Source organism: Strix aluco, chromosome 2 (genome assembly GCF_031877795.1).
Source record: "Strix aluco isolate bStrAlu1 chromosome 2, bStrAlu1.hap1, whole genome shotgun sequence".
Taxonomy (NCBI): Eukaryota; Metazoa; Chordata; class Aves; order Strigiformes; family Strigidae; genus Strix; species Strix aluco.
Window position 1 is genome coordinate 73,548,336 of NC_133932.1, and position 16,415 is coordinate 73,564,750.

At 38.7% G+C, this 16,415-nt stretch overlaps 1 protein-coding gene across 3 annotated transcripts in view; it reads right to left on the minus strand.

Moving 5' to 3' along the window:
- Positions 1-16,415, minus strand: part of MYO16 (myosin XVI) — a 402,721-nt gene that overhangs the window by 268,684 nt on the left and 117,622 nt on the right. For all 3 annotated transcript variants that reach the window (XM_074815323.1, XM_074815322.1, XM_074815321.1), the window contains exons 3-4: positions 4,203-4,273; positions 226-369 (exon numbers count right to left, since the gene is read on the minus strand). In XM_074815323.1, the coding sequence (XP_074671424.1) occupies positions 226-369; positions 4,203-4,273 (215 nt within the window). The remainder of the gene's footprint in view (positions 1-225; positions 370-4,202; positions 4,274-16,415) is intronic.

The following is a 16,415-nucleotide window of genomic DNA, read 5'->3' on the forward strand; positions in this document are numbered from 1 at the left end:
ATCAGACATATAAGCTCCTGAGCACACTATTCTCATTGAAGGCCTAAAAATGCCATCTAAAAATCCTGAGCACCAAAAAAATATCAAGAAACAAACAAACACAATATATGCTTTCACTGATATGATTAGTAGTAATATATTGCATTCATACAGCAGTTTCAGACCTTGTGGTGTTACATTCTGTTTTCTTTTGAAGAACATAATGCATTGGATTGCTTTACTTACTAGTAGCAGTAGCAGAACAATATCAGGATTATCACAGGCAGAGGCTACATGCATTGATGTCCAAAAATCCTCATCCTGATGATTTACATTTACTCCTCTGTCAATTAGAATTTCTGCAGCAAATGCATTATCATAGCGGGCACACTAGAAGAAAGAAGAGCAGATTAGTGATGATATTTTACTCAGTGTACAACTGAATTCATTACATACAATTTTTGCTCCATTTAACATTTAAATTGAGCAGATGATGCACTGTAGTTAAACTGCCGTTTGTAGGGAACAACAGCTGACAAATAGAAATAGTTTTCTGGAGACTACAACTTGCATGATTCACAGAATCCCTTATTTCCTGTGAAAAAGCACTATATGAAATCTGCTGAAATCTACAGTAAAGATGAGGTTTGCTTTCTCTTCAATATTGTCATTTCAAATCAGTGCACCAGCGTCAGTGCATGATGATCACATCATGAGTAGTGGCATCTCAGTATATGTACACCCACATGAATGTGAACTTTTATGCAGTTCATAGCAATAATACACGCTTCTCCATAATCACTCCTATTTCCAATCCACTAACTACACTGATTCCTATTCAAGTGTCTCTGACAGATAAATACTCTGCACACTAGGGGTGTGTTGAGGGCAGGGACAGGGCGGGGGTTGTACACATGTTCATAGTTCTATACTTTGTTTTGATGATGGAGGTCACTAATTTTGGCAGAGAACAAGAAAGTGGCTTAGTCATTGTTCTGAGCTTACTCCTCTGTCACATCTGTGACTTTTTATGGATGTGCTTATGGATAATACTTTAAAACACAATCAGGGCACCTGAGTTAGGATCCTAACTCTGGACTAACATACAAACTCAGTAACTTTTTACTAAAGGATCCTCTTTCTTTCCCCATTGGAGAGAGGTTACAGGGAGACTAATTTTCTCTATTAGATACTTAGATGCTTTCAATACAACCCTTAATATCTATGCCTCTTCCAATATTTGAAGCTATATATTTCCCTGTCCCAAAAAGCACACATATACACTTAAGAGTACAGATATAGTGAAATCTGCAGATAGTTTGCAAGTGCAGGTTAAATAATTATGTTGTTAGGTCTGTATCACATGTGGAACCGTACCATGGCATGTATTAATCTGGCATAGAAGCCAGGACACTGGAGGAAAAGGGGAAGAAGTAAAAGTGCTTAACTGGCTTCCACTGGGAAGTCAAGACATAGCTGAGATATTCAACTGAATGTAGGAGCTGCAGGTACTTCAATCATAAATATAGACAACTCAAAAAATGAAGATTAAACTCTATCAGGCTAAAAAGCAGTCCTGCTTTAAATGATTACCAAACATACTAACCATTGAATTATAGAACAGAAATTAAGTTCTGAGGTATTTGCTTTAGCTTATAACTTACCTGACAGCTCTAGAAACAGTTTTGCTTTCTTGCATCAGTATTATTCATTGTATAAGTAGTATAACTTACATTGAGCTGTTCAATGTTCAAATTTTAACAAATCAGAGATAGAACATTTTATAATATAGATCAACATAATCTCATACCAATCACAGTTTCAAGGCATTATTAAGCAAAAAAAATTCTAGAGAGCTTCCATACAAAACAAATGACAGATGTCACTGAACCGTTTTGTGTATTAGTAATTGTCATGGTTTGACCCCAGACGGCAATTAAGCACCACCCAGCTGCTCACTCATTGCCCCCTGGTGGGATGGGGGAGAGAATCATAAAAGTGAGAGAACTCATGGGTTTATAATAGATATAGACCTTTTTGTGATTAGTTACTAATCTGAAAACAGCCTAGATTTGTAGCAGCAATTTAATTGCTGCTGCTCCTTGATTCTTGTTTAATGAATTTTGTGAAGCAATTGGGCAATCTCAGTCAAAGTTCCATGAGAAAATTGGCATGATGTAGTTTGTTACTAGGGCAGGTTGGGTGACTGCTGCATGAATTGATATGACAGTATGTGCTTCCCACTGAATGGGCAACTCAGGCAAGTACTCTCTTTTTTTTTTACTTCTCTCATGGAGTCTAATGAGAGTTCAGTGAATACCTTTGAAACTCCCATTGCTTCCCTGAGATTCAACTATATTGGGATACTGTCTACAGAGGTAGCAACAGAATCTTTATGAAGTGTCACATTTGATTTTTTGTAGAAATAGATCACATTTTGGAAGTTAACAGAAATAGAAAAATGAATTAGATCATGAATCAGGTTTTAAGTAAAATGTGAACATAAATACATTTTCTATTCATTCTGGAATAAAAACATTTACCCTACACCTGAAAAGAATAAACTCCCCTTTGGAGAAAGCAGCTTGCATAGAACTATAGTGATAAAACTAGTACTTAGAATGGATCTGAGTGGGCATAAAGATGCATGCTAAACTACTATTTTGAGTTCTTGCAGGAAAATAAACTTGGCTTACTTGTTTCCCTGTATCATGACTCTCCTCTCCTATCTGTACTGTTCCCAAATTGGGGTCAAATCCAAGTTTCATCGAAATCAGGTTTGCCCCTATCTCAAATAGAACCAGCATTTTCCTGTAAACGAATTATGAGTACTTACAAGTAACTGACTAAATTGAGGCAGTAGGTTACACACATTTCTCTATTGCATATTTCTTACTGCAGGAAGCTTTCCCTCCTTTGGAAGCATATGTGTGCCTGTGAAGCAGCAGGCACCAGTGGAGAGATACTGACTGTGACAGCGATTTGGGGCGGGATGGGATCAAGAAACCTAAAAAGGCACAGTTCAACTCCAGATTTTATCTGCAGTTAAAAGTGTGCATCAGCTGAACTAGACAAAGCAGCCTAAAATCCCTAAAGATGGATTTTTATTTCTTCTATTTTAAAATGCCAGGGAGACAGATGTCACATCAGCCACACTGAGGATAAGATTGTCTCCCAGGGCTTTCAGCACAGGATAAGATTTGGGATGCCTCAGTTTTGGAAATCCCAAAGGTAACACCTTGTATGGGCTGTATTTTTAAAGAGTGATTGAGCACCTTTGCAGCTGGCAAATAGTTGGAGGACAGAAAAGAGAACTTAAATTTTCTCTGTTTCAACTCATTACTGCACCCTCCCCTTACCTAGGCCTCTATTTCCCAAAGCCCTTGGTAAGTAGCATGGCCATGGAAGATGGAAAACACAGATTAATTACCCAAGGGAAACACTACATTGTGCAACAGCATGGTCGCAGGTGTGCTGGAGTCCAGTAATGTTATAGGATCGTTTTTTTCATCAAGAAATCGCTCTATTTTGTGTACATACTATGAGAAACTTAAACTAACGGTTCTAAAATTAAACACTCTGCCAGCAGACTTTTCACTAGATCTGTTATGCCCTTGTATTTGTAAAGTCACATTTATTTTAGCAGTATTTTCTTTCTGTCTGCCCATCAGTCTTTCCTCCACATGCCCTTACATCTTGCTTCTCTTTTTATCGTTGTATACAAACTGTTTTCCTTTTATCTTCCAGCTACTTAATTTAAATTGCTATGCAAATAATGACAAACTAAATGCAGATAATGTGTTAAATATCCACATGTAGGAAATTGGTGCAAGAAAATATGGACAAAAACAAAAGGAAAAATGTTACATCATGGTGTTTTTTCATATAGGACCTGTGAATCTCTGAACCATATAATTCTATCTTCAGAATCAAGCATTATTTCCTTTGTTCTTTCTTACTGCACAGATAATTTATAAATAAAACATTTCATTCTACTTTGTTAGTTACCATTTCTATGACATGATCTATCCTTTCATAAGCAATTTGAAAACAACCATTTATTTCACACGCATAGCTGGATGCAATCATAACCACCGTGGAGGGCAGTGTAGATAAAAAATTATTGCTAAGCCTTCCCTTTTTTTTTAATATGCCCAATCTGCTATTCAGTATCCCACCATATTTATCTACAGTCACTAACACTAATCTTCAATCACTCTTACCAGATGGAGCAACGAGCCTCCTGAGGAAACAAGCATATGAGGGTCAGCACCATCCTTCAATAGCCGTAGCACTGAAATACCAAAGAAAAGAGAAACAAAAATTAATGCAGCAATATACCTAATTCTGACCTGTTAATAGGCTGATTCTTCATCATCTTCATTAAGAGATTTAATAATATATGCAAACTTCTCAGATAACATTTGCAAAACTATCATGTCAGCATTTCCCATCTCATCTATTTTAATGGTTAAGCCTTGAAGCAAAGGACCTCTGATAATGATATTAAATACGAACAGCATCAAGGACTTCTCAAGCGGACAGATGAGCATGTCAGTTCATTACATAGGAGAGGACAGGGGAGAGCTGGAGGAGAGGCCCCATCCCAAGGTCAAAATCACCTGATTAGTTCATTTGGGAGCAAAATCACAGTCAACTGGTTTTATTTTACTTTGCAGAGCTTCCATGAGATCTGTTGGCTTTTTCAGTAAATAATTGAAACTAGTGTTCATAACTTAAATCACTTGAAATTAATCACCATACCAAAGCTAAATGATCTACACTCAGTTTAACCTTTCCGGTGCATTGTCAGATCACTGACGCAGCATAATTCTTAAAATGGTATTTGAAGGCAAACTCCACTCCCAGTTACATGTATCAAATCCCTTTGAAATGAAAACAGGCTTATAAACACAAGTGAAACCACAACCCTTCATATTGATGCTCACTCAAGTGTGAAAATTCAGCACTTTTTCCCCATGGTCTTTATTGCCTTTATAACCTTTTCACTTGGAATAAAAACATTGACTAACTCATGCACAATAACAATGCCAGACGTAATCAGGGAATCCACACTGGCATTGCAGCCCTGTCTTCACTAAACTGATATGAAGAATCCTTTTAAAAGGCCTCCCTCCAGGAGAATAACTGCCAATAATGTTTCCTGTGTAGGAACACAGCTGGTTCTGCCTCCATCATCTGGAAATACTGGTTTTAACTCTTAGTTAAGCTTCCTGGATGGAGTTGTCCAAAGGTCTGCAAAGAAATTTTAAGTTCTGAGTACCCCAGAAATCTGTTCCACTTCAGTGTCTGTCCTACAGCAGGGTGATAAATTTGTCTCAAGGCTTTTCTAACTTCTGTGAATCTGTCAAGAGACTCATGTACACCATCTTCTCCTTACCCATGCATTTTTTGTATATGTTTTCTTTCTCTCTAGAATATCTTGCAACTCCATTTTCACTGTACATTTAAACTTCTTTTAAACAGCATTCAAACATTCAGTTGACCTATCTGAAAAGGGTCAGTTTTCTTTTCAAATATTGTCAATTTACACAAGCAAAGTTTTCTGAATGTGTTGAATGATTTTTGACCAGGTGCCCTAGAAAAATTCAGCCTAAGAAAGAAAATTTGGCTAAATGGTTGCAAGCCTGTAAAAAGTTAAAGACTTGGCATCATCATTACTAAATACTTCACACACAGTAAACACACGGGTATATTGAACAAATATTTATAATAGCTTTAAAAATCCATTTAATCTTTTGCTCTTTTTTAAACTTTGAAAATCAAACACCAATCCAAATCATTGTATAAATTCATACTTCATGAATAGCTCCATGGTACCTATTTCTCCTCACCAAAGGTTTTGCTTCATTCAATTTATATAACTGTAAAGGACTTTTATGTTCTGGCAAATGCCTCTTTGAAAGCTAACTACTATCAGAAGTCACTGCTGTCCCCTGCATGTCCGCCAAAAGTAGAAGTAGAACATTAAGAAACATGGAATAAATGAACTGTGCAACAACTGCCAAGCAAGATGAAAAGCACTGAAGCAGAGTGGGAAGGTGAAGAAATATTTACAAATTTTCATAACCTTGGGAAAAATGGGTGAACGACAAAAAGCAATTTCTTTCTTCTCTCAGATCCACAAATTCAATACTAAAACACACAGTTGTCCTCATCCAGACAGAGGTCATTAAAAATAAAGGTTCAGAACTAAACTTCTTCTTTCTTTTAATTGTTGACCACATATGGAGATGTTTCCTCTACCTCAGGTTTTATTGAATAAAGACCTAATTGTAAATCCTCCCTCCTTAAATAGGTGTGCAACTGCATCCTCCTTAAGAGCTAATATTTTCAACGTTCCTGTGTCATGCCATTTCTTTAGCAGGCCAGAAAATACAAATTCCATATCACAGAAGATATCTTAAGGCTCCGAAAGTAATTTCATTCTGTCAATCCCGTCAGGATTTCACCTGGACAAATTAACACTCCAAGTTGTTCCCCTTCCTTCACTCCTGCTTTTCAGGGAAAAAAAAATAAATTCCAACCACTTCAGTCTCTCAGACACTTAATACTGTGGTTTTATGTAGCATTCTTTCTTATGGACTCTGTGTGCAGGTTAAAAATTTGAACTATGGTTTGGTTCCACCTGCAATGATAGTCTCATTTGCAAATATGGGAATTACGGCAGGTTGTCCTTAAAAATGTAATTTGCAGGAATTATTAAACTGCCATAATTCTGTTCTCAGAGTGGCTTTAACTGATGACATCAGTGGGAGTATATAATTATTCAAAAGTGCCGTCTTCATGGTGCATTCTCACAGATTGCACTGTTGTCAAAAGGGGGAAGACGTGTTATTCACTGCATGGCCCACTCTTCCCTTGTGCCACCTCTCCTCACCCAGCTGCACATTCAACTGGACCAGTAAGTTTTTTGCTTGTTTGTTTTCTTTTTTCTCTCTCCTAGCAGGGTTAGTTTTCAGCCCCATCAATGTGGCCAACAGCACAGCTCCATAAACACCAGCACAGAGGATACAAATGCACACATCATGTGGAGGCAGAGCATGCATGCTGTGTTTTGGTGGCAGAAGTCTTACACTGACTAAGACTGATAATGAAGTAACATCCTCAGTTTGTGTTTCCACAAGATGGGATAAGCCGATTAAGCAGTCAACCAAAAGGGTCTGTTCCATTCCCCATTTGTGAAAGGACTTTATTTATCTCTGGCTACGTCTTCATCCAGGAACTGACTCTAATGGCACAAAATGACCCCAGCAAAAATAAAATGCAGAGTTTCTTGTTGGGTCATTGAGATAAACTCAATTGTTAAGAGTCTTGGGATCACCAAAACTGGTTTTTGGGTACATCCTTCTAAGCAAAGACAGAGGATGAAAACCTCTCTCTTTTGGCAGGAACAGGACATGCAGGATGGTCAGAGGGTTAGGAAACTGCATTTCTGAAAATATTCCACAAGAATTTCATCTGGAGCTTAAAATAGTAACCAAGTGACAGAAAGAGCCTGTGGCTACTTGGGTACAGAATATACAGACAATTTATTTAGTTTTTTCTTTCTATCAAACCCACAAAGACTTGATTCTTATAGAGAAACTATGCAAAATTAAGTAATGACTTTCCAGATCGACTTAGCAACACCTTGTCGTTGAAACCAAAAAATGACAGACCATTTCTAGATCTGAGATTGAAATTCATAAGAATGAATGTTTTTGCTTTCTATTCCCCCCTCCCCCAGCAGAAATGCAGACCAAGCTTATAGCCCAAAGAATTAATACATAAACTCTGATCTTAAAGTAGAATACTAAATAACTATGACCACAAACAAATTATCAAAACACATACAGAAAATTAGGGTAAGTGGATAAAAGCTCAGTAGTTATTTTCTTTGTCTGGTTTATTCTTCCTAATTACTGCATGTAGCTTAATCAGTGCTTCAGGAAATTCATGTCACAAAGACTACCAGGGCAAACACTCCTTTCAACTGGGCAAGAGTCTTTATTCTGAATCAAGATTATGTGCTACATTCATCTCCATATAAAGACATGTAAAAAATATTTCTCTTTCCTTAAATTCATCGCCCCTGCAAAACACAATAAAAAATAAAATAAAGATCACGGAAGTAAAATCTCCCTCCCTACCATAAAGCTCACTTAGATCATTCACTTAAGAGTTCAGTAATCAGTAAGAAAATCTTCACCTTATGTTTATTTTTTCCACTACTCTATTACTGTTAGTAATTTGGGGTGAATTGCCCTAATAAGGACAGAAAGTCATAACTATATTCCAGAAATGCTATATATCTCTTAATTAATGTAGTTTTTAAGGAAGTTTCACAATACTTTCTTTCAAAACTTGTTTTATTTGTAATCTTTCATGAAAGAGAAATCTTCAAAAAAGATGAGGAGACTGAAAACAGGAAGCTGACACCTGAAAAAAAATATGAGTAAAATTTTCAGTAAACTCTGAAGCCATTCCTTTGTGTGTATAAACAGGTCCATTCATTTTCTGATGTCTTTTAGATTTGACATGGAAAATTCTACTTAGAGTAGAATTTCACACCTAATTTCATATATAATAAAGGTGTTATAGAAAACATAACTAACTAGTATTTATGCTCTGCTATGTTGAACAGCATCTAGCTACTCTGGCATGTAGAACTATCTATGACCTTATATGCTGCAGACAAAAGGAGTACAGATCTGAAGTGACATCAGAGCCTGGAAGATTAATTCAGAGGGCCTGGGGCTATCAATAACTCACCAGTGATCAGCTACTAATGGTAATGCAAAATTAGGAGCAGGGCAATGTTGCACTCGCAGCAAATCCAGTTTTAGTAGTAACAGAAAAGACAAAAAAAAAAAAGTGTCTAACATATGTAAAACTTAACCATTGGCCATCTGCTGTGCTGGATAGAGTAGCAGTATATGTTTCTATTAATTGTTCCTCTGAGGAGTAGCAGCTAGCTAGTGTAAACTTTGTTCCTGCTAACATCTATTTTTGTTCTCTTTAGTTTAGCAGGAATAACTCTAGCTGGAAGGCTTTACTTCTTCATTATGTGCAAAAACATGACTTACTGCAGAAGCCTAGCTACAACCATGCTGTTGCTGGAATGGATTACACCAATCTTCTCCTGTTTCAGGCTAAATGTTTCTGCCACGTGCCTTGCACTGGCACAAGGCAAAGATTAGTTTTCAACTAGATCAACAATCTAGAAATGTGGCACTGGGTAATGGGTATGAACAGGGAGAATGGAGTACCCACCACTTTCAGCAATAGCTGAAAGCAGTTTGGACATAAACTGACCATGAAATTGAACTACTGGACAACCAAAGTGAAACTGAAAGAGAAATAGCATACTTCCACCCCCTCCACTTCTACCAGTTAAAGAAGTGTCATATTTTGCCCTTTACTCACTCTATAGTCAGACCTTTGCTCCAACACTGGCATCTTTAACTCTGTATAGATGCACCACTTAAAAATCATGCCACCTTCATGCCTCTTTAGTATTCTTTTCCTATTCCTCAGTAGCCACTCTGTACTTTCAGCTTGTACCAAAGGTACTTAAGAGGAATCTGCTCTGCAGCTCAGCTGCGTATGAGAACAGATGAATGCCAGTCTTGGATAAGTTATTCTTAATCAGAACAGCAAATGAAATCAAGCATGATGTCATAAATTTTTCGTTAATGTAGTCTTTGAAAAATATTTACCTCACACCTTTGCTATGATTAGTTTAAAATTAAATTCTAAAATCTAAGTACCACTGTTGGTAATTTAATCATTCTTTTAAGTTATCTTGTTTACCTAACACATTTACAGTAGCAATACCCTTACCACATCATTACTATAGTGCAATAGCTGGTACTTTCTTTCAAAGCAAGCTCTTCCCATCGGTTGACTGCATTTTCAGAGCAGGCATGCCCTTAATGGGCTTTTCAAACATCTGATTTGTAATCCTACTGCTTTTTCCATCCTTGAAATACTTCCAGCGATCACTGGCAACATCTGTCAAACTTGTTCAAACCTCATCTTCTCATTTTCTGAAGAACTCTTGGAAATAAATTCCCACCTTTGCTGCATAAAGATTAAAGAACACAAACCATAAAGGAAATATGCACAACATTTGGACAGCTAAGTGTTATGCCATTCACAGAATGCAGAAATGAAGAGAGGAAAATTAAAATTACTTTTTCTATACTGGCTACAGCCAGTCCTACAGCCCCAGATGACATCTCTCCCAGCTTTAATGTTAGGCCCAGATCAAAATACACATTAGTTGTATACTGTGTTGTGCTTGTGGAAAAATTGGTCAGACCCCAGGCTTGGAAGCAGTTGAGGGGCTCGATCACTCCACTGTGGGAGTGAACTTCAAGCAGCACAGGTAGGCACATGACAAGACAGGTCCCTTCCTTTCTGCCTAGTCCTCTGCTACTTTTCCACCAGGCCTTGAACTCTCAACTATTATACATCCATGCCCAGGCATTCAGCAACACTGACAGCTTCCTGCCAATGCACTGCTGCCCTGGAGGTCAAGGGCACAGCTCTCCTGTTATCTGAGGTACCCTGAACAGAAAACCACATAAGAATGAATGGTATGTCTCTGGGCCACTCAGACACAAAGTCAAAATCCCATGAGATCTGTGAGGAGGGTCACAGTTCCCTCAGTGGAGCAGATATTTCTAGCACTGTAGACATAGCCAGAATAATTTATGAGTTTTGGGACTACGTTTATTTAATAACTGCTACATTTAAAACAACAACTTCTGGCAAATTCCCCCTCTTTCATTTCATTTTTATATACATGAAATATAAAGCAGTCTGTGCCTCCACTGGAAAATATTAAGGCCACAGATCTAATGGCTTAAAAAATGCTAGTGTGTGCCTCTTACAGCGCCCAAGCACAGTGATACAAATTACTCAAAAGTGACAATGGGCAGCAGTGAAACGTGACACCTGAGTTAAGCTGTGATACTGCAGGCAAAGCATCTCTAAGACTCTGAAAAGACAGATATTCATGTGGAAAAGCAGCGTAGACTGAAATCATTTCAGAGGAACAAGATTTAAAAATAAGTGGGTCACATTGCCTAATAGCTATATCTGATGTCTCTTTTTTTTCTTTTTTTGTAGGACATTTATTCATAAGGTCTTGTGTGCAAGGGGCACACCCAGTGTTACTAGGCAATGGTGGTGATCCCCTGTTTTGCCTCCCTTTTGAGTTAACTATTCAAAGAGTTAATTCAAGATCTTTGGCTGGGTCACAGGGAGAAAACTGCTGAGGTAAGATCTTATTTGTTTATAAAGCTGTGATATTAACTCAGTGCAACTAAGAACTGTATATATTATAGACTTATTGCTAAAATGATTCAACACCACCTCACAAAATAAGACATGCTTAACTAAAAATATTGCTTCTATCATCATAGCTGATGCAGGGGTTTTGCCAGCAGAGCTACCTTCCAGGCCAAAATAGCTGAGTCATCAAAAACTGGTAACACAGTCCTGACTGAATTTTGAATTTCTGTTAGTGAGATAAAATTACAATAAAAACAAAGCTTAAAAAAAAATTACTGTAAGATGAACACTCTAAAATTAACCTTAGGAGAAAGTAGTTGATCATACAGTAAAATATGGCTTTTCTCAAAGCTTTCACTTCCAACTAGCTTATGTGGTTATTTATTTCAAGGTTAAAAAGAAAAAAAAAGAAAGGAACCTAATACCTTAGCATTTAGGTCACCTATTGCATTCTGTATACATATTTTATCCATCTCCCATGTGTGGGTTTTCCTGGAGGTCCTGACAAAGGTGACTAAAACCAACAAGAACATCATCAGCAGGCTACAGTCAGTTATTAGAAAAGCTCACACCCCACTGGGTTCTCCCCACTTGTGTCAATTTGAAAGCTCGTAAATTTACCAGTGTAATTTTTAGGGTAACTTTTCTGTTACAGACACAACCAATTGTACATTCAAATGTTTGTTGAATTGAATAAAAGATTCAGATCTTCACAATATTTTAGTAAATATGTTAAATTTATTTCAGACTTTGCAACTTTCCAATCCTATAGTCATTAAATGATAAATACTAAAACACACATCAGCAAAATAACTCATTCTGTGGTCAGTGGCTTAATTTGAAAACCATTGCCATCCCATGTTTTTCCCTAGTGTAACAGCAAAAGTTAAAGAATTTGCATAGAACACAAATTTTCTGCTGAATGGACTGAATGCCCCCTCTGTTTCACCCATCATTTATGTTGATCCTATGCCAACATTACTTAATTGGCATAAATCAAATTACTGCTGATTTATATTCCATATGAAGCAAGACTCAGCCCCTCTTTTAACTCCCACACCATACAGAGCAAGTTTATGCCAGGTGGTTTAGAAGCAGTGTAAGCAAGTCATTACGATTTGTGTTAGAGATCTTCAAGGATAACAGGCTGTTACCCTGCTTAGCAGCTGCTAAATGGTACTAATTATCAGCTGTAGACCACTGGCTGTTAGAGTCTGTGTGCATAGTGGAATTCCTAGGGTTTGCACAAGGAAGCAAACTTAAACCAGGCAGTATAATACAAACTAGGGTTATTAGCTATCCATGCATTATTCCAAAAGAGTGGTGCATGTGGTATGAGTGACCAGAGCTATGAAGGAAATGTCTGGTTCCAGGAAAATCTCACCACTTGACATATGTGGCTCAGGCACACCCTTTCACAGGGTGTAGTTTGTGACATCTATATTGTCAAAATTGGAGCTGCTTCACTCTTGTTCATGATTCCATTCACACGCTCCTGCCCTTGACCTTGCGTAGCAGTGGCACAGGTCACTCTGCCATGAGCTGGTATGGGGAACTAAACCAGCTGAAGGCTAACCTTATGAAAGCTGATTTAGCTCCCTGGCTCACTTCAAGATGAGCATAAAGATAGGAGAACAGAAGGGTAAGACAGAAGCAGAGCAGGACAGAAAGGAGAGCAACTAACGGTAACCTCAATTTTAGCTTAGTTTTAAAATGTTAGAAATACACATTTCAAATGTCCTTTGGTATTGTTTGTATCCTTAGGCTACTGTCAAAATTATGTCAGTGGCTCCAAGACACCTTTTCTTTCTTTGCATCAGCCCCATCAGCTGTGCAACAGGTAGGTGAATTGGTTCAGAGAGCTGACACAGAAGGTAACTGTTGATTTGGGGGGCTGGTTCACTCTCTCTTGGATCAGTTTCTGAACTGACTTCCTCTGCAGCCACCCAATTGGTAAAACTGATACAAAGAGCATGCAGCAAGGGCAGTGGTAGGAACAGGATCATAAAAATATGAATGAAAATTTCTACAGTAGAAAATATAGCATTGGTATACCATCCAATGAGCATAGAGGTATATCAATGTAAGCAAACATTTTATTGATGTAACTTGATTCTCTACTGAGGAACGCACTGAACAAACAGAAATACCTCCCTACTGGTGCAAATGCACCCTTGTGGGAGTTAGGAGTACAAATTCAATTAAAACAGTGTGATTGGAGTGATACAATTCTTTTTTTAGGCAAATCATGACAAGTACATGGCCACTACAGAGTGCAATCAATATAATATCCCCCTTTTAATATACAGACTACTATAACTGCATAAACAAAAAATACAGAACAATTGTTAAAAAAACATTAAGTGTTCCAAATAAGGAATATTGAGTGCTTTATCTGGCAGATATCGCTACCCAAAAGAGTTCTCCATCATCTACATACAACCGGCATATTTCTTTGATTTTATTTACACTTGTTCCTCGTACTGATTTTATTTACACCTGTCTTGATGTATCTACTAACTCTAATCCAATTCCTTCCCAGATTTGGTGTTTATGTGTTGCAGATACTCTATAGATTAATACGGCTACAATCTGATCCTCTTAAAAATAATCTGTGTTCTAATTTGATCATTAAGTAGGTGCTGGAAGAAGCCCACCAGGTCACAATATACTGTAATTCATTAATAATACTTGGCCTTATCATATTGGGTAGCTCTCAAATTTCTACTCACAAATCACACCACTCAGCCTGCTAGTTTTCCTTCTTTTTTTTCCCTCCAGACTTCACACTCTTTTTTAGATGATTCAGCAATAGCACGCCAGTTCATGAAGAAGCTCTAGGAGAGCAAGCCTGAAGTCAATTCCTGCACCCCAAAACCAGTACCATGCTCTTCACTGCTACCTTTCACTTAAAGAACTTATATCCAGTTTGGGTAACAACATTGGATGTTGGATGCTGTGCAGTTGTCAGTGCACTGAGAGCACTGAGGACCTTCCCGCCCTACCCATCCCCAGTGCTTCCCCATCCTGCCCACAGCCCAGGACCCCATGTCAGCTCACTGGGGCTGTCAGCCCCAGCCCTGGAGATGCCACAGCCCAGGTGCCCACAGCCCTGCCCTGCCCAGCCACAGGCCCCAGCCCCACTGAGCCGGGCCTACCCATGGGCCCATGTCCTGGCCTGGCCTCAGCCCATCCCCATCCCCACAGCCTGCCTGACCATCCTGGGGCTGTGTCTGGCCCTGCTTCCCCTCACCGGGCCTGATCCTGACCCTACCCACATGTTGATGTCCCAGACCAACCCTGACCCAGCCCCAGGGAGATGCCTTGATGTCCAGGGCTGGGGCTGCCCCGCTGCCCCCCGGCTGGCCGGATCCTGGCTGGGGGGGTGGGACAGGCCCCGGCTGCCAGGCCCTGGCCGGCTGCTCCGGGGAGGTCCTCACACTCCCAGTGGCCCAACCTGCAGGGAGCAGCTGGCCCTCTAGATGTCCTTACAGCATTTACCTGTATTTAATTAAATTTGAACAAACTACCACCTCCAGAAGGATTTCCAGTCCTGCCCACACCTCCATAGGTTTCAGAGGAGCAGAATCATGTCTCTGCTGTTCCACCCTGGCATTTTGAATATCCACAAAATCAAGTTTTTCTGACAAAAAGCCTTTTTAACTATATATGTCATTTTTAGCACATTAAAATTTGTGTGCTGTGAAACATTTTCTGGCTGAGGTACATTCTGCTGTATGGTAAATTTCAAACTATCAACACACTTCAGTCTATTGATACCAGCACCCTTTTTCAGACATCTCAGAGATGGTCAAGAGATGTGAAGAGTCGTGGAAAGTACTGTCGACACATGTCTTCACATTTACAGAGTTTTAAAATTGAGATAATTTGGATCTTGGTGTATATGTGTCACACATAATTTTTATTTTTCAACAATATCAGCATTCAGTCACACTCCTTTATGATTTGCCAAAACCAAGAATTAAGTTTTTAGTGGTTCTTTTCTACTTCACAATGCATACCCACACCTCTCAATTCCATTTTTTTTCTCTAGTATAATGCATGATGTTTGTAAACCCTAAAGACTTCTTGCACATATGGACAGTGTGAGACATGGCCTTCCTACTGGAGATGATGGAACAGGATCTGCTTTTCTTGTCAGCTCAAGGATGGGATCACCATACAGAGACACATCCAAAAAATTGAGCTTCTAGAAAGACAGTGTGGAGCTCTTCCTACTCTTTACCTATCTGCTAAGGATAGCTGGCTGAGAGACTGATCAGTGACATCTGGAGAGATTACCTGTGCTGTGGAAACAGCCCGGATCACTTCAGGAAAGCAGGATTTGGGATCCTGTCACACAAGTCTCCCATATAAACATGAATATAAAAAGCACGCATGCTGCATGAATACTTTTTAGTTTTGGGTAAGCTCTTCAAGTATTTCCTTATACTTCTGTTGAGCACTTATTGCACTGATTGCAACATGCTGGTTACCAAGTCCTTCTATTAGCCTGTGTGTTACAAACAACAAATATGAACATTTTCATAATTTACTTAGTTGTCACGCATCTTTATAGAACACTACTATATCTGTTTTCTGTATAGTTCTATATCCTGCCCATGCATCTAGCTCAAAGACGTTTTCTTTCCTCTTTAATTGTTACCAAAAACTTGGTTTGGCTGAATTACTGCATTCTTGAAATGCATTATACTTCCCTAGTGATAATCCAAGCATCTTATATCCACTATTCTCCAAATCTTCTTTATTCTTCTCTAACTTTGAGTCAGCTCTTTCCACCCAAAGCGCAGGGACATGAAGGGTCTGACAGTTATAACTAGAGCTTCTCTCACATCTTGGCTTCCAAACTCCCAACCTTCAAGGAATTCTTTCACACTTGGCAAGGGGCAGGCTTGTCACATTTCATAATATAACACATCAACTATTGTAGCCTTTGTCCATTTCTGACCAGGAGGCCCAAATATTACCTTTCACACTTGCCTGCTGTGTATTCTTTGCACAGACTGGGTGTTTTCTATCAGTAGTGACCACAACCAAGGTACAACAGTAAGGCAATTGTTAAGTGTCATAATGACACTAATAAGGGTCTTGTCTCAACTAAATTTGTTTTA